We start from the raw sequence: 18,159 nt of genomic DNA on the forward strand, positions 1-18,159 counted from the left end.
AGGGAGGACGAGACACAACAGTGGGTGAGGGGCTCCTTCCAGATGTCTCTTGGGTGGGTGGGTGAGTGGTGGGGGAAACGAGCCCCCCCCCTTGGTTCTCTCTGCTTCGGGCGTTCTCCTATCGAGAGGAAAGTGATGGGACACGGTGGGGCTTGAAGGGGAAGTCGTCAAGTGGCTTTCCTGGCTTGTTCTCGGTGGTGTGAAACTGCCCCGTGCAGGAAGGAGTCGGCCTTATCCTTCAGGCACGGTGCGAACCCCGCCCAGGGAAAAAGCAGAGTGCCTGCCCTAGATTAGCAAGGAAGAGGTTGGTTTGTTTTGTTTTTTAGGCTCTGTTTTTCCAAGTTAAGCCTTGTTCGCCCTCACATCTGAGATTTGCTCCAGGGAACGGTCGTAAGGTTTGGGTGGGAGATGTTCACTGGCTGGGCTTTTGTGACCTCCCCCCCCCCGGCCTCTTATCCCCACCAACTCCCCCCCTCCCTTTTCAGGCTTGTGTCTTGCAGAGGCAACGAAAGGGGTCCATGAGCAGCAACGTCAGCGCCTCCACGGACTCCAACACCTACTACGAAGACGACTTCAGCAGCACGGAAGACAGCAGCCAAGGTGGGGGCAGAGGAGGCTTCAGTGGGGAAGTGACGGGGGTCTGCATTGGAGAGGGAGGGGGAAGGAAGGCCCTGAGTTGTGTTCCTGGCCCTTCAACTGTCTGACTTGCCCCTTGCCCCCCTTTTCAGACGACGACAGCGAGCCCATCCTTGGGCAGTGGTTCGAAGAGACCATCTCCCCCAGCAAGGAGAAGGTGGCCCCTCCTCCTCCTCCTCCCCCACCCCCTCTGGAAAGCTCCCCCCGGGTGAAGAGCCCCAACAAGCAGTCGGCAGGAGAAAACGGGAACATCCTGGCTAGTCGCAAAGACCCGGAATTGGTGAGCTACCCAGGGCTCTGCTTCAAAGTCAAAATTCTGGCTTGCCTTCCGCTTTTTTTTTTATTAAAAAAGTTTTTACAAAAATTTTCACCCCCTTCCCCCTCTATTCCTCCCCCTCCTCCAAAACCACCCTACCCCCCCCCAGCTTCCCAGAACAAACACAAGGTGTAGTTCAAAAGAAAAAAACCAATCATTCGCTAAATTTTCCCTAACACTAATTATAATCCTCCCCTTCTTCTCAAATCCTAACTTCCCCCATACAAATCAAAGATAAATACATCCTAATCATTCAAAGGCAATCTGATATCTCTTAATCTGATATCTATTTTGCGTATATTCAATCCATTTTTTCCATTCAGTTAGATATTTTTCTTGTGTAGTGTCTTTCAAAAAGGCTGAGATTTTAGCCATCTCAGCCAAATTAGCAACTTTCAATATCCATTCTTCTATTGTAGCTAACTCTTTTTTCCTCCAGTATTGTCCTATCAGTAGTCTTGCTGCTGTTATTAAATTTAAAATCAACTTAGTTTCAATTACTGTACAGTCCGTAATAATTCCCAATAAGAAAAATTGCGGTAGGAACTTTATCTTCTTTTTCAAAACATTTTGTATAATCCGCCAGATCCTTATCCAAAAAGCCTTAATCTTCTTACAAGTCCCCCAAATATGAAAATATGTAGCATCATCACAATTACATCTCCAACATTTCGCTTGCGTATCTGGATACATGCCTTCTGCTTTTATTTTTCTTTTTTTTCCCCCCTTTAATCCATGCGCCTGGCTTTCTCTTTTCTTTCAGTTCTTAAATCTGGCCTCCAACATCCTCAATTTCCTGACTTCCTCCATGCTGGGCTCGAAGAACAATTTCATTCGCAACTACCTGAGCGTCTCTCTGACGGAGCAGCACATGGCCACCCTGGCCAGCATCATCAAAGAAGTGGACAAGGATGGGCTCAAAGGTCAGGAAGGTGATGGGGGGTCTCCATCACACACCCCACCCGCAGACCGAGCCTCGGAGGTGGGGGCTGAGTAACTGGGGGAAAACCCGCTTGGGGCAGTCAACCTCTTTCAAGCAAGCCCAGCTCCTTGGCTTCCCATTCTGGCTGTCCAGCCTAGATAATCGATTCCTAGCATTGGAAGGCGAAATCCTACAAGTCATCTAGTCTACCCCACCCCCTGGCCACAGGGGTCTGCTCCCCTGTTAAGTGGCTACTTCGTTTTGTTTCAAGGGCCGGTAGAGCTTGGCTGCAGATGTTGTGACCCAGGCCCAAGTAGGTAGCAGAAAACTCAGTCAGTGAAAAAACAAACAAACTTTATTCGAATAGCTGAGAATTACTTCATTCCCAGCGTCGTTCAACTAAATTAAAGCCAATTCCTCCCAATACAAATTCCTCAGTCCTATCGCCAGCCTTGGTCCAATTAGGCAAACTGCCAAAGGCCTTTCTTGGCAAACATTCAGAAGTCACCGATACAAAAATAAATGCAAGAAGACGAAGCTATCAACATTGATTTCCGGCAAAGCCCAAACACCATTGATGGTCTGTTTTAAGCCTTCAGGGAGGGGCCGATCATCCCTTGGCCCTACTCCCGCCTCGTCCTCTTTGCTTGAGCTGCTCTTGCCTTCTGGCAGCTCTTTTCATGTATGCATTAGGAACAGGCTCCTCCTGTTCCTCTGCCTCACTACTATCAGTCTCTGGAGGCTCCGGAGCCCGCACCTCACTCCCCGATGGCCCTGGCCTCACCTTAGCCTCATCACTGTCCGATTCCGTTGCCACCTCTGCAGGCTGCTGGCAGACCACAACAGCAGATCCTTGGGAGTTAGGCTTAGAGTCAGTGGTGGGAATCGACCGGTTTGGGCGAATCATTTTCTCTGACATTCAGCCATGTGCAAACCGCTTCTCTTTCTCTTTGAAGTGGGGCCGCCCGCTGACCCCTGCATTATACTTACCTAGTTGATCGGAGCAGCAGAGTGGATTGCCTCTACTCAGCTGTTTTCCTTGCTCTTAGCAACACGGAAGTTCAATTTTTTTGCAAAGTGTGCACACGCGCGCTCAGCGAACCAGTTATTAAACCGGTAGGATCCCACCACTGTTTAGAGCGCCCCTTTTGGAAGAAAAGCAGAGGGGAGCCAATTTTAAAGGCAGGATGCAAATCTTGTAATACCTGGAAGAGCCAGGGTTTTGTCGGGTTAGATGAACAATAAAAACGTCAGCAAGCTAAGTCGCTGAAGAGTCTTAAGACAGTTTCTGCCTCACAGACTATGGCAGTTATCAGCTGGATGGAAAAAAAATCATGGAGGTTGCAGTAGAGGCCAAGGGGGTGGTGAGCAGGGGGAGGTAGCCTCCTCGAGGAGGAAGAGATAGGCTGCTGGGCTTCCTTCTCACCCAAGAAGGGACCCGTCAAAAGATCAGAGGTGGGTTTCAGCAGGTTCTGACCAGTTCTAGAGAACCGGTAGCGGAAATTTTGAGTAGTTCGGAGAACCGGTAGAGGAAATTTTGAGTTCTCTGGTGAACCGGTAAACACCACCTCTGACTGGCCCCGGCCCCATCTATTCTCTGGCTTCCAAGTCCCAGCTGATTGGGAGGGAATGGAGATTTTGCAGTATTTTTCCCCTGCCACGCCCACCAAGCCATGCCCACCAAGCCGCACCCACAGAACTGGTAATAAACATTTTGGAAACTCGCCACTGGGAAAGATCCTGCCCTGCTCTGGAGTTCTTGGGATGGGGTGTGTGTGTGGGTTGGAATCCTGGCCTCACCTGGTGACCCTGTGCCTCCTGCAGGGACTGCCGAAGAGGAAGAGTTTGCGGCTGCGCTGTATCATTTCAACCATTCCTTGGTGACCTCCGACCTCCAGTCTCCGACTTTGCAGGTGAGTCTTGGCTCTCTGGGCTGGAAGGAGCTGCCGGTTAAACTGCAGATTATTGGGAATAATAATGAGGAAATCTCCCATTGCGTTCTCATTTCGAGAACAAGCTGTGTTCAAAGGCAGATGTGTTTGGACTGCCAACGATCCAGTGGTAAGTCTGTGTAGTTAAACAAGGGGTCCCTAGTCCTCTCTGAGCTTGGTAGTTTCCTAGCAGACACTTCATGGCCTAAACTAGGTAACATCATCAGGTGCTAGAGCAGTGGTCGGCACCCTTAAAACACTCAAAAGAGTCACAAGATCCTAACTGGAAGCCTCCCGTTCAATTCTGGAGCCAACCAGAAGTCCAGTTCTCCCACCATAGAGTCTCCTCCTAGCGCAGCATCCTTTTTCCTCTACCTAACCGAAAGCCCTATAAATTGACAGGGAGCCGCAGGAGAGGAATGAAAGAGCCACATGCGGCTCCAGAGCCCCAGGTTGCTGACTCCTGTGCTAGAAGGAAGTGGGATTTGCAGGGAGGAGGAGAAAGAGTGGAGGTTGAGGAGGAGGACTGTGGGGTCCTTGGTGGTCGCTGAGCTTGGTTCTTTTCTGGCAGACGTTCCATTACCCAAACTAGTTAACATCATCAGTGCTAGGAAGGACAATATATAAATAGCAAACCCCACTTTTTTTTTTTTAAACACTGATGATGTTACCTAGTTAAGTCGCGAAACGTCCGCAAGGAAACAACCAAGCTTGGAGGGCATCAGGGACCGCTTGTTTCAACCCATTTCAATATTCTCCTTTATTGTAGTTAAAGAAGGGAGTGGTGCATTGGCCTAGAGGTGGGAGCTCTCGCCTCACAATCAGGAGGGCTGTGAGTTCGATCCTAGGTAGAGGCAGATATTTCTCTCTCTGGGCACAATGAAAATATATCTGCCGAACAAAATTCCTCATTGGCGACAGGAATAGCCTCCGGCCAGTAAAACACTCAGCTCCATTCAATTGCCCAGACTCCATCCCCGCAAGGGATTATGGGGTCGTTAAAAGATGATGATGATTGTAGTTAAACAAGGTTCAAACAGTTATAGGAGGCCGTGCTTTTTTTTTGTTTTTTAAGTATATCACTTGCGATTGACAGATCTACCCCCTCCAGTCTTTCAACCCATGCGATGGTTTTCTTTTGCCAGAACATTCTGCTGCAGCAGCTGGGGGTGTCTCCTTTCTCCGAAGGGCCGTGGCCTCTCTACATCCACCCCCAGAGCTTGTCCGTGCTCTCCCGTTTTCTCCTCATCTGGCAGCATAAAGCCAGCACCCAGACAGACCCGGATGTCCCAGAATGTCTGAATGTGTGGGAGAGGTAGGAGAAAGTTTGAGGATGTGCTGCATTCAGAGCTTGGGCCGGCCACACCAAATTCGGAATGTTTTCAGTCCAGTTGCGATGGATAATTGTGGCATAGTTACCATATTTTTCGGACTATAAGACGTTTTCTCCCCCCTTTCCAAAAAAATATGGGTGGAAATGTCTGTGCGTCTTTCAGAGCGAATGTTGCCGAAGCCCCGCCTACCCTTTGGCTTCTGCCTCCCAGCAATTTGCCTCCTTGCAGCAAACAGCTTGGTCAGCTTCAGCACAGCCTGATTTAGCAGGAGCAGCTGATTGGCGGTTGGCTCGGCCTCCCGGAATAATGCCAATCAGCTGTTCCAGGCTGCGGGAATCACCACTGCCGTCTCTGCATGCCCCATTTTCAGTCTCCGCGCATCCCGTTTTCGGCCTGCGTGCATCCCATTTGGCGGCAATAGTTGGCGATCCCCGCTGCCTAGAAGAGACCGAAATGGGACGCACGGAGGCCGAAAACCGGGCACGAAGAGGCCAAAAATGGGGTGTGTGGAGGCGGTGATAGGCAGCGGCGATCCCCGCAGCCTGAAACAGCTGATTGGCAGTATTCCGGGAGGCAGATCCAACCACCAATCAGCTGGTCTTGTTAAATCAAACTGCTGAAGCTGACGAGGCTGCAAGGAGGCCAATTGCTGGGAGGCAGAAGCAGATTTTTTTTTCTTGTTTTCCTCCCCAAAAACTAGGTGCGTTTTATAATCCGGTGTCTTATAGTCCGAAAAATATGGCATATCTAAAACGGTATCCTGATTGCACAGATAACACTTAAGATGTTAAGGCAGGGGTCCCCAAACTTGGCAGCTTTAAGACTTGTGGACTTCAAGTCCCAGAATTCTCCAGCCAGCATAGCTGGCTGGAGAATTCTGGGACTTGAAGTCCACAAGTCTTAAAGCTGCCAAGTTTGAAGACCTGGTATAAGGGCTGCCTTTTACTGAATTTCCTTCCTTCCTTCCCTTCCTTCTTCCCATTCCTCCCTCCCTCCCTTCTTCCCCACTCTTCCTTCCTCCCTCCCTCCCTCCTTTCCTTCCTTTCTGAATCTTTCGGTCCCCTCCCTCCCTCCTTCACAGGTTTGTGGGCACTTTGAAGCAAAATGCCCTGCAGGGGGTTCTTCCCGGCGACGCAGAGGACCTCAACGTGGAGCACCTCCAGCTCCTGCTGCTCATCTTCCACAGCTTCTCCGAAAAAGGCCGGCGGTCCATCCTGACCCTCTGCGTCCAGACCATCCTGGACGTTACAGCCAACCTGGACTCTCAGCTCCGATGCGTCCCTCTCTTGCTAGCCCGCCTTCTCTTGGTCTTCGACTACCTGCTTCACCAATACTCAAAGGCTCCCGTGTATTTATTTGAGCAGGTGGGTTGCGAATCCGCGGGGACAGGAGAGGAGGGGAGAACGTCCAGCTCACACATCGGCTTGTCAACCCAGGTTTTCTTCGGGCGCCAGTCCATCCTTTGAGTGCTCTCTTAGGTATCTAGAGCAATGAAATAATCTATCAGGATTCCAAGGAACACCCCCAACAAAATAAAGTTCTGAGGCTTGAGGTTCCTCAAAGTTCCAGTTTATTAGAGATGTCATGTTGGCACAGCTGGGAAAACCCGAATCTGAAAGCTTCCAGGTTTTCCCCACCCAGTTGACAGTTCACAGCCCTGCCCCACACCCACAAGTTCATCACATTGTCCAATCAACTCTTCACACTCAACTGGGTACAATCTTCAGGCAGTCTCCGTCAGACGCAGGATGTCCTTGAATGCAGAATGTTGTTATGACTAACTTTCTACCACTCCAACAACAACTCCCTCCCAACTTCCCCAGCTAAAATATGTGGCAGTTAAGCAAAAAGAAAATTGCTTTCCAAAACTGACATAATCACTGCTGGCACCGAAGTTCAGATTGAGAAATTGGTTTTATTGGCTTGTTCCTGCTTTGTTTTTGTGCTCGGCTGTGCCCTCCCTTTTTTCAGTCCCAAATCATGGAGGAAAAACATCCCAAAATGAGTCAATAAGTTACAACTTCCTTGCTTTCCTCTCTCTCTCTCTCTCCCCCCCTCTTTTTCTTTTTCTTTTTCTTTTTCTTTTTTGAACAAGGAGCCATTCAGATAAATCACAGACAGTCGGTATAGAAAAGCAAGTTTTCTTCTTTTGGCGTGACCCACGTGCCCCGTATTTATTTTCTGTCGCCTCTTTGTGGTTCTCTAGGTCCAGTACAACCTCTTAACTCCCCCCATCGTTTGGGCCGGCGTGAGCCAGGAGGGCAGCCGACCGACCTGTTCCCCACTTTATCACGGCTTCAAGGAAGTGGAAGAAAACTGGGCCAAGCATTCTCCCTCTGGTACGGAAGGGCTCCCGAGGAAGAACCGTGGAATTAGGCTCCTGAAACACTTTTGGAGGTCTCTCTTCCAGAGGCAGGGCCTAAAGGACGGACAGACAGACAGACAGACAGCTGGGCCCCTGAGAATCCTCTCCTTTCCTTAAGACCCCTGGAGAACCCAGGTGTAGAATTTAGCCTCCATCCTTTGGAGTGGGGAAAGTTCCTAGCCCAAGGTGCCCAGGAAGAAGTAGGCTGGGCGTGATTAGTGGCCCCGTGTGTGTGTGTGTGTGTGTGTGCGCGCGCGCATTCCTGTCGGAAATTTAAAACCTTGTACACGGCTTCCTCTTTTCACCAGACGCTGCCCCCCAGCCGCGCTTCTACTGCATTCTCTCCCCGGAAGCATCTGAAGACGACTTGAACCGCCTCGATAGCACGGTAACGGGGCTCTTCCTTTAAAGCTCTCGCTTTCCTCCCTTCTGAATCACACACGCGCCCACGCCCCATTCATTCTCTGGGAAAGGTTTGAGGTCGGGTTGGTTTCTGGAAAGGCTGCAAGGAGGATGGCTGCTTCAACCCGAGGGTCATCTTCCAGGAGTTGGAGGCTGGCGGCTCCACCGCCGACCTGATCGAGCCCTCTAGAGCAGGGGTCCCCAACCTCCCTTCTGTTGTGACCAGGCCCAAGCAGGTAGGATTAAACGCAGTCAGTTCAAAAACACAGACTTTATTAGAACAGCTGAGAATTAACTCATTCTCAGCATAGTCCAAACTAAATCAAAATAAATTCTTCATAACACAAGTCTTCAAGTCTTATCACCAACCTTGGTCTAATTAGACAAACTGCCAAAGGCTTTTCTTGTTCAGAAGTTCAGAAGCAGAAGACGCCGACAAGAAATAAATGCAGCAATCAAGGAGCAAGTCTTATCAACATTGTTTTCCGGCAAAGAGCCCAAATGCCATTGTTGGTCTTTTAAGCCTTATGGAAGGGGCCAGTCATCTCCTGGCCTTGCTCCCGAGTCGTCCTCTTTGCTTGAGCTGCTCTTGCCTTCTGGCAGCTCTTCTCATGCTCATTAGGAACAGGCTCCTCTTATTCTTCTGCCTCACTACTGTCAGTCTCTGAAGGCTCTGGAGTCCGCACCTCACTCCCCGATGGCCCTGGCCCCATCTCTGCCTCTGACGCAGAGACCTCATCCGGGCCTTCCCCAGCCTCCAGGACTGGCCCACGCTCTTCCTCAGCCTCATCGCTGTCCGACTCTGTTGCCAGCTCCGCAGGCTGCTGGTAGACCACAACACAATCCGCAGACCGACACCAGGCCACGGCATGCCAGAAACCAGTCTGTGCAAACAAGCGAAGTCCCTTCCGTGGGCTGCAGGCAGCACGTGAAACCATGCCCCCCCCCCTCCAGTCCACGGAAAAACCTCTCTCCATGGAACTGGACCCTGGTGCCCCAAAGATTGGGTGGGGGGTGTCCTCTGCTCTAGAGCTTCCTGTGCTTCCACTGCTAGCTCCAGGCAGTTGCCTAGACCCCACCCCACAAGGGAATATGGGGTCGTTAAATGAGGATGATGATGATGACGATCTTTGCTTCCAGAGGCCCCCACCTCCCCGCCCCGACCCCAAGCTAAAGCCGTAGTTGGTCTGATTTATTCAGTTGATTGGAACCTGGATCAGCAAAAGGAAAGGAACAATTCCCGAGCTTGTTTCCCTTTTCAGGTGTGCGAAGTCTTGTTCTCCAAGGCCATGAAATACGACGAGCTCTACTCCGCCCTGGCCTCGCTGCTGGCTGCCGGCTCCCAGTTTGACACCCTCCGGCGGAAGGAGAACAAAAACGTCACCGCCTTGGTGAGGACAACTCCGTGGGGGCCCCCTTGAGAGGCATGTTGGGATCCAGGACGAAGTAGGTAGCAGAAAACTCAGTCAGTGAAAAAGCAAGGAAACTTTATTCGAACAGCTGAGAATTACTTCATTCTCAGCGTAGTTCAACTAAATTAAAGCAGATTCCTCCCAACACAAATTCCTCAGTCCTATCACCAACCTTGGTCCAATTAGGCAAACTGCCAAAGGCCTTTCTTGGCACAAGTACGGAAAACACTGATATAAAACAAATGCAACAAGACGAAGCTATCAACGTTGTTTTCCGGCAAAGAGCCCAAACAACCGTTGCTGGTCTTTTAAGCCTTCAGGGAGGGGCCAATCATCTCTTGGCCCTACTCCCAAGTCGTCCTCTTGGCTTGAGCTGCTCTTGCCTCCTGGCAGCTCTTCTCATGCGTGCATTAGGAACAGGCTCCTCCTGTTCCTCTGCCTCACCACTGTCAGTCTCTGGAGGCTCTGGAGTCTGCACCTCACTCCCCGGTGGCCATGGCCCCACCTCTGCCTCATCGCTGTCCGACTCCGTTGCCAGCTCCGCAGGCTGCTGGCGGACCACAACAGGGCAGGGGGGAACATCTCTGGCCTCGGGCCCCAGTGTCGGAAGGACCGGCTGACCAGGCGGCTTGGCTCCGTCTCTCTCTCTCTCTCTCTCGAGCAGGAAGCCTGCGCGCTTCAATACTACTTCCTGATTCTCTGGCGGGTCCTGGGCCTCCTTCCCCCTTCCAAGAGCTACATGAACCAACTGGCCATGAACAGCCCAGAGATGCGGGAATGTGACATCCTCCACACCCTGCGCTGGTCTTCCCGCCTCCACATCTCCACCTATGTCAACTGGATCAAGGTAAAAGCGCCCCGCTGGGCCGGGCAAGGTGGGAGGTAGGCCTCGAAAATGCAGGTAGTTTCCGACTTACAACAGTTCGTTTAGTGACCGAAGTTACGACAGCCCTGAAAAAAGGGTCCGAGCCCCATTTTTCACTCTTAACGACCGTTGCAGCATCCTCACGCTCACCTGATTTACCTTCGGATGTGCTTGTCTGCTGACTCATATTTACGACGGTCGCAGCGTCCCGGGGAGCCGCATGAATCCCCTTTTGCGACCATCTCGAGCCAAGCCAGATTCACATAACAACCCGTGCTGCTCAGTGAGCGGCCGCAGCGATTTGTTTAAGAAAGGCGGCGAGCAAAGTCCTAAAAAGGCGGCAGGCAGGACTCACTTTAACAAATGTCTCACTGTGCAACGTACAAATTCTGGGCTCAATTGTGGTCGTAAGTCGGAGAATTACATGTATGTCCAGAGGTTGTAAAAAGGCTGTTGGTAAATCAAGAGATGGGCTGGGCTGAGATTATTTTTCTCCGGATGGGAGTTTTACCCTCACACTCCGTCATTCTCTTCCCTTTCGGCCCATCTCATCTCTTCATTTCTATTTTTTTTTTAAAAAAAAATTCTACTTTTTCTTGGACTTCCCCCTTAGGATCACCTCATCAAACAAGGGATGAAAAGTGAGCACGCCTCTTCCCTGGTCGAGCTGACTTCAGCCAAATGCAGCTCCGTCAAGTACGACGTGGAGATCGCGGAGGAGTATTTCGCCAGGCAGGTGCGTTCAGGCCCAGGGAGTTGTCAAATAAAAGACAACGTCTCCGCCTTCTTATTTCTTTTATTTACCGCGTGGCCTCTGCGGTAGATAGGCAGATAGACAGCATTCTGCCTTCTGATCTGGGTAGAAAAAGCCGGAGTTCATCTCAATAGAGCCGCCCGCAGTGGTTACAATGCAGTATTGCAGGCAAACTCTGCCCACTGGCAGCAGTTCAATTCTGACCGGCTCAGCCTTTTGTCCATCTGAGGTGGGTAAAATGAGGACCCAGATTGTTGGGAGCAAGAGGCTGACTCTGTAAACCGTTCAGAATGGGCTGTAAAAGCAACTGTGAAGCAGTATATAAGTCTAAATGCTATTGCTATCTTTCTTCCTTCCTTCCTTCCTTCCTTCCTTCCTTCCTTCCTTCCTTCCTTCCTTCCTTCCTTCCTTCCTTCCTTCCTTCTTTCCTTCCTCCATTCCTTCCCTCCCTCCCTCCCTCCCTTCCTCCCTGTGGTTAGAATGCAGCATTGCAGGCTAACTCTGCCCACTGCCAGCAGTTTGATTCTGCTCAAGCTTGACTCAGCCTTTTGTCCTTCCGAGGTCGGTAAAATGAGGACCCAGATTGTTGGAGGCAAGAGGCTGACTCTGTAAACCGTTTAGAGAGGACTGTAAAAGCAACTGTGAAGCGGTATATAAGTCTTAAGTGCTATTGCCATTGCTAAAGTCACAGCATAGCCGATGGAATGTTACCTCCTTAGAGTGCTTGGCCAACTTGAAAAGGGATGGACTTCAACTCCCAGAATTCCCTAAGCCAGCACAGCCACAGCCAATTCTGGGAGTTGAAGTCCATCCCTCTTCAAGTTGCCAAGGTTGGGAAGCACTGCTCTAAGAACTGAGTTTGTCGTGTCCCACTCCTCCTCTTGACGGCCGGGTCTGGGAAGTCTGTATCAAGCGTGGCCACGAAGCCTCTGCAGCTTTGCCAAATTCCTGTCAGAGTTCTCAGGGCAGGCAGGAATCCAAGGTGTGACTTCAGCAACCAGATGAGACTTTGCCTGACTCAAGGAATGCCAAAAAGCAGACCCTTTATATAGGCCATGGGATGTGGCTCCATGACTCAGCACTTATCCAGGCCTGCCCCTCCCTTCCTTTTGCTGACGTCGCCTCTCCATTCTCCGGAAGCGAGGATCAGCCCACTTTTCGTCTTCTTGCTCAGCTGCCGGCAATTCTAGCTCGTGGCTGGCTTCAGGCGCACATGCTATAGGAGGGAGGTTTGTTTGCTCAGTCTGTCCGGGCATGGTGCCAGGGCTGGGGGCTGGAGGCATGCCAGGCCATTCTTCTTCACTATCAGCCTCTGGCTGAGATAGCAGGAGATGGGAGGGGGCCCGGCTGCGGAGAGGGGGGCGGGCGAGGCACAACAGATTTGCAGCAGAGCGAGGGATCAAATCCCACCTTAGCCGCAAGGGGAACAACCCTGCCACCGCTCCTCTTCTTCCCTTCCCAGATCTCCTCTTTCTGCGGGGTCGACTGCACCACCATCCTTCAGCTGCACGAGATCCCCAGCTTGCAGTCCATCTACACCTTGGATGCGGCCATTTCCAAAGTCCAGGTCTCCCTGGACGAGCACTTCTCCAAGCTGGCTGCCGAAACCGACCCCCACAAATCCTCGGAGATCACCAAGAACCTGCTGCCGGCCGCCCTGCAGCTGATCGATACCTACGCCACCTTCACCAGGTAGCTGGCACGCTCCGAGGTCGGCCTCCCTTCACCCTGGCCGTGATGGTGTTCTGCCTGGCAGGAGCGTTGAAGTCTTAACGGCTTCTCTCTCGCCATAGATCTTACCTGCTTCAGAGCCTTTCCGAGGACAGCTCGGCAGAGAACAAACCCACCGAAGAGAAACTGCAGGGATACGCTGCCGTGTTGGCCATTGGCTCCAGTCGCTGCAAATCCAACACTCTGGGTAGGTTGCTTTCTGGCTCAAACTTGCTCAGTTTTTAATTTAAAAAAGAAATTAATATATTTGCTTATACTACTGCTTCTTTTTTTTTTTAATAAAAAACTTTTATTTTTACATTCATGATCAACAACTCATCCAATGTACAGTCTTATACAATTAGTCGGGCTTGCCCAGTCACCACCCCCTCCTTTTAACTCTCTTCCCTCTTCTACCTTCTTCTACTTTCCAGACCTTCCTCCCCTTCTCTTATCTACATCCTCTCCTCCTTCCATCCTACACCTCCCTCTTCTACCCGTCTTTCTTCCTCTTCTCCTCTTCCCTACCTCCTATTCTCTCCTCCTTTCTCCCTCCCCACCATTCTAAAATGATAGCTGGGCAGACCTGACCCTACATTAATTATATTTATACATCTTCAATAATCCCTGGACATTAACCATCACTCCATCCTCTACCCTCAACCCCCCCCAATTCCCCTCCTCCTTACCCCCCACCCCGACTTCCCAGAACAAAATGCAGGGTATCAAAACTAACAATCATAATCCAAAATAAATCCTAAATTATAATCTCTAGTCACTCCACACATAATCACACTCTCAATTCCCCTCTCCTTCAAAAATAGATCTAATACAAAATATTTCCTAAATTTACTCATATGCTATTCGATATTTTTTTATCTGATACTTATTTTGAATATAATCAATCTGCTTCATGATGCAAGAGAATTATAAACCGGAATAAGTAACAGGTAGACCTCAATTTATGACTACAATGGAGCCCAAAATTTACGATGCTAAGTAAAAAACAAAATAAAACCCGTTAAGCGAATTTTGTCCCGTTTTATGACTTTCCTCGGCACGTGTGTTAAGTGAATCCTTGCAGTCGTTAAATTAGTCACATGGTTGTTAAGTGAATTGGGCTTCTGCATTGACTTTGTGATGACCCAGGGCATGACACAAAGGCAACGCAGCCAGAGAGAACCGATATGAGTCCCTTTATTATCACCAACTGTGCCCTCAATGTCCTTTTCAACTCTCCGACCTGGAGAGAGAGCTCTTCCACCAATCTGTCATAGTCTTTGGCTGGCAATACTTCAGTCCCAAACATTGTAAGCAGAAAACTTCTAACAAAAAATCCAACAAGGCAAGACCAGGTTAATTAATCCGGCAGGGCAAGCAGAATAAGGAATTCCACAAGTAAAATAGCACGGCAGTAAATCAAGCCCGTTGGGAGGATGGCAGGATTCCAAGAAACACCAGATAAACTCGGCTTTTGTTCCTGACAAAGGCCCCTCCCATTTGCCTCTCCTTTTAAACTCCAGCAGCACCTGTGCCTTGTAAAGAGGATCGGGTCCCTTTCCTCCCTCGTAAGCCACGCAACCCACCTTGCGCTCTCCTCCCTTGCGCTGCCTAGGATGAGGAGGGGGTGGGCCTTGGTCTTCATCTGAACCCCCTCTTCCTTGTTCTACCTCTTCCCTGCTTTGCCCAGCCTGACTTTCCCCTTCCCCAGTTTCCTCCTCAGCCAACGGAGCCACTCTCCCACTCCCTGTCAGCTGTTCGTCTTCTGTCTCAGATTCAGACTCCGATGGGGGCATGACACCAGACCTTTCTGTCTCCTAGCTGCTGGTGGCCCTTTTTGTCCTCTGGGGTCCGTTGGGGCTTCAAGTGGCAGCATTGTGAGGAGCTCCACTGTTCTCCCAGCTTTCCTGACTTGATGGGCCTTTTCTTTTCTCACTGGGCAGGGCCAGTTCTGATTCAGAATTTGCCGTCAGCCGTCCAGTCACTGTGCGAATCCTGGAACAGCATTCATACCAACGAGTTCCCCAACATTGGGTCTTGGGTGAGTCTTGCCTTTTAAAAAGTCCTCTTTCGTTGACGGTTGCAGGGAGGAAGTCATAGGTGGTGCCTATTCTCTCTCTTCTCCCTCCTTTTCCTGGGCTGGTCTTTCCCTCCCATGGTGGGCTGTCTAGCCGGCTTCTTCTCTTCTGCCTTTTCTGTCCTTTGGCAGCTCAGACATATTTCTCTGTGGGCAATCCCTCCTGTTTTCTGGGAGGCTGCTGGGAGTCCCTTGACTTATGCCGTCTCTGAGTTTCTTTCCAGTTGGGTGGCAGCTGGAAAGAAAAGCCTAACTGGAGCGTGTTGTGGCCTGCCAGGAGAGCTGGCAGCAGATTCGGACAGTGAGGAGGTTGGGGAGGAACATGGGCCAGTCCTGGAGTCTGGGAAAGGCTCTGATGAGGGCTCTGCGTCAGAGGCAGAGAAGGGGCCAGGGCCGTATGATAGATATCAGCTACCTTTGGAGTCAGACATCAGTGAGGCGGACGAACAGCTGGAGCCTGTTCCCAGTGTGTGCATGCGCAGAGTTGCTAGACGAAGGGAACAGCTGAAGAACAAGGGTTGACTTGGGAGTAAGGCCACAAGTGGACAATGAATGGCTCTTCCCAGAGGGAATAAAAGAGGAGCAACAGGGGAGTGGAGTTTGCAGGAGATAATTAGTTCGCTTAATTGGTTTGTGACTCTCCGAGAGTCTTTGCCAAGTTTTGAAGATATTGGCCTGGCAGCTCCCCAAGCCAGATAAAGTCTGTGACTGTAAATTCTCCCTTGAAAGACTTTGCTGGATGTGAAGGAGAGGAATTCACTGTTTGTTTAATCAAAAGGGTTTTGTCGGGACCAGGAGTCTGTTCCCTGCTTTTTGGGGAAGCTTAGGTCAGAACGGAACGTGACCCCCTCTGTGTGGCTTTTACAGCGCAACGCCTTTGCCAACGACACAATTCCGGCCGAGAGCTACATCAGCGCCGTTCAGGCCGCCCACCTGGGCACCCTGTGCAGTCAGAGCCTTCCCTTGGCGGCCTCGTTGAAGCACACCCTCCTCTCCTTGGTCAGGCTCACCGGAGACCTTGTGGTGTAAGTCCTCTCCAGCCTCTCATCATGAACTCAGGGAATTCAGGACTCCGACACTTCATTTAGGTTCCAAAATACTCGATTTCATTGAGGGCTGCATCAGGGTTGTGTTTGATCTCGGGGGCCAGGGTGGGCGTGGTCAGGGTAGGCGGGGCTAGTTCTACATCACTTGTGTCGGGGGCGCCTGTGGTGGGCTGAGTGCTCTGCCAGCGAAAACAGGCTCCCGAGCTCCGTTTTTGGCTGCGACGACGGCTTCCTGCAACCTTCTGCCAGTGAAAACAGAGCTCGAGAGGGCCGCCCTGGGTGGCCCCACAGGCCAGATCTAAGTACCCCACGGACCGGATTTGTGCCCCCCCCCCATGGACTTGAGTTTGACACACCTGCTTTATTGAATACATCATATCGGCACTTAGAAAGGTGAAGCTAGCTCTAAATTATCCCCGCGCTTAGGGATTGTTAAAAGAATGAGACCTCCCCTCTCTCACCCACTTTGTCTCTCAGGTCACATGGGCCAATCAGTCCAAGTGTAGGTTCCCGCTCCACTTCAACAGGTGTCTGTGTGACATGACCTTGGTTCTCATGCCGGCTGGTAGACGTTATGGCTAGCCGGCTGAGGCACCACATTCCCGAGTTGCTTCCCCCATTGTTGTGTCTGCGCCCCCTGAGCCAGGCCCCCTGCCAGAAAGTGACTTGGAAAGTGAGGGGGAAGGGCCATCAGGACTTACCTCAGGAGCACCAGCTTTCCTGGCTCAGCTGCAGGAGCCAGAGGCAGGCCAGGTGGAGGGGATAACAAGGCCTCTGTCCCCTGACTCTTTCCCCCCCCCCCCGGCCACACCTCCAGACCCAGCTGATGGCAATCAGGCCTGGCTGGACCCTAGATTTCGTAGGCAGGAGAGGAGGGAACAACAGAAGCAGGGGTGGGGCAGGCCTAGGAAGTGCTGAGTCATGGAGCCACACCCCACAGGATGGAAAAGCAGCGAGAGCTGCTATGCCTCTTCGTGGCAAGCAAATCAACTGCTTAACTAGAGCTGAAGTACTGTTTGTTCCTGGGTGACTCATTGGCATCAAGGGAGATAACAGAGACACTTGGCAGACGCTCGCTAGTTTGCTGCCAGAGCTGATAGTTGCCGGCTAATTAAGTCATCGCTCGGACGGAGGCGAGGGGGGACAGAACACCCATGCTCTCCCCCCACTCCGCCTTGAATGGCAACCAAGAAACGAAGCAGAAGGAAGCATGTCTTCAGCTGAAGACATTTTGCAGGGTTGACACAGCCTCTCCCCACCCCCCACCCCCAATGCCCTGAGTCCTTGCTCATGGTGGTGGAGGTGATGTTGCCAAGATGATCCCCACCCCGGGAAATTTTTGCTTCTCCTCTCTGGCTTCAGCTGGTCCGATGACCTGAACCCGCCCCAGGTGATCCGCACGCTGCTGCCCCTCCTGCTGGAGACCAGCACGGAGAGCGTGGCCGAGATGAGCAGCAATTCCCTGGAGAGGATCTTGGGCCCGGCGGAGTCGGACGAGTTCCTCTCACGGGTCTACGAGAAGCTGATCATGGGCTGCTACAACATTCTGGCCAACCACTCCGACCCGAACAGGTGAGCTTCTTTGCTTTCCCCCCCCCACCTGAATGTCTGTGGAGAGTCTCAGTCATCCAGGTCATGGTTGTCCCAAAGGTGCTTTTTTTTTTTTTTTTTTTCAAGAGGCAACTGGAATTTCTGGTTTTTCTCTGAGGAGGTTTCGCTCCTCATCCCAGAAGGTTCTTCAGTTCTGGGGTAATGGAAGGATTCTTCAACTCTGAAGAAGCTTCCTGGATGAGAAGCGAAACGTCCTCAGAGGAAAACCAGAAAGTTTCCCACCTGAAGCAGCTTCAGATCGAGGCTATATTCCAGGTCTGGGTTTACTCCCAACTTCCCAGATATCCTTTTCCCAAGAACTTTTCCCGTCCTTGTCTCTTAGTGGCCTCGACGAAGCCATCTTGGAGGAATGTCTGCAACATCTGGAGAAACAGCTGGAGAGCAGCCAGGCCCGGAAAGCCATGGAGGATTTTTTTGCGGAGAGGTGAGTTGTGGACAGTCGTCGACTTACGACCACCATTTGAGCCCCAAATATCTGTTGTTTAGGATGAGACCTTGCATAAGTGAGTTTTTCCCCGTTTTACTGACTGTGTTTTTTTTTTTTAAAATCACCGTATTTATATAGTGCAGGGGTGTCTAACCTTGGCTACTTTCAAGACCTGTGGACTTCAACTCCCAGAATTCCCCAGCCAGTTTAAGATTTACGGACTTCAACTCCCAGAATTCCCCAGCCAGCCTTAAGATTTATGGAGTTCAACTCCCAGAATTCTGTCCTCAGAATTCCTCTGGGGAATTCTGGGAGTTGAAGTCCACAGGTTTTAAAAATAGCCAAGGTTGG

At 51.1% G+C, this 18,159-nt stretch overlaps 1 protein-coding gene across 3 annotated transcripts in view; it reads left to right on the forward strand.

The window, feature by feature from the left end:
• The window catches only part of UBR4 (ubiquitin protein ligase E3 component n-recognin 4), a 150,241-nt gene that overhangs the window by 14,880 nt on the left and 117,202 nt on the right, over nt 1-18,159 (forward strand). For all 3 annotated transcript variants that reach the window (XM_058161118.1, XM_058161119.1, XM_058161120.1), the window contains exons 14-30: nt 486-600; nt 729-916; nt 1,716-1,875; nt 3,699-3,787; nt 4,951-5,120; nt 6,221-6,503; nt 7,346-7,478; nt 7,813-7,892; nt 9,169-9,297; nt 9,983-10,165; nt 10,797-10,919; nt 12,400-12,629; nt 12,731-12,855; nt 14,591-14,688; nt 15,592-15,749; nt 17,133-17,342; nt 17,704-17,805. In XM_058161118.1, the coding sequence (XP_058017101.1) occupies nt 486-600; nt 729-916; nt 1,716-1,875; nt 3,699-3,787; nt 4,951-5,120; nt 6,221-6,503; nt 7,346-7,478; nt 7,813-7,892; nt 9,169-9,297; nt 9,983-10,165; nt 10,797-10,919; nt 12,400-12,629; nt 12,731-12,855; nt 14,591-14,688; nt 15,592-15,749; nt 17,133-17,342; nt 17,704-17,805 (2,576 nt within the window). The remainder of the gene's footprint in view (nt 1-485; nt 601-728; nt 917-1,715; nt 1,876-3,698; nt 3,788-4,950; nt 5,121-6,220; nt 6,504-7,345; nt 7,479-7,812; nt 7,893-9,168; nt 9,298-9,982; nt 10,166-10,796; nt 10,920-12,399; nt 12,630-12,730; nt 12,856-14,590; nt 14,689-15,591; nt 15,750-17,132; nt 17,343-17,703; nt 17,806-18,159) is intronic.

The sequence above is a fragment of the Ahaetulla prasina genome, chromosome 18, assembly GCF_028640845.1.
Source record: "Ahaetulla prasina isolate Xishuangbanna chromosome 18, ASM2864084v1, whole genome shotgun sequence".
Taxonomy (NCBI): Eukaryota; Metazoa; Chordata; class Lepidosauria; order Squamata; family Colubridae; genus Ahaetulla; species Ahaetulla prasina.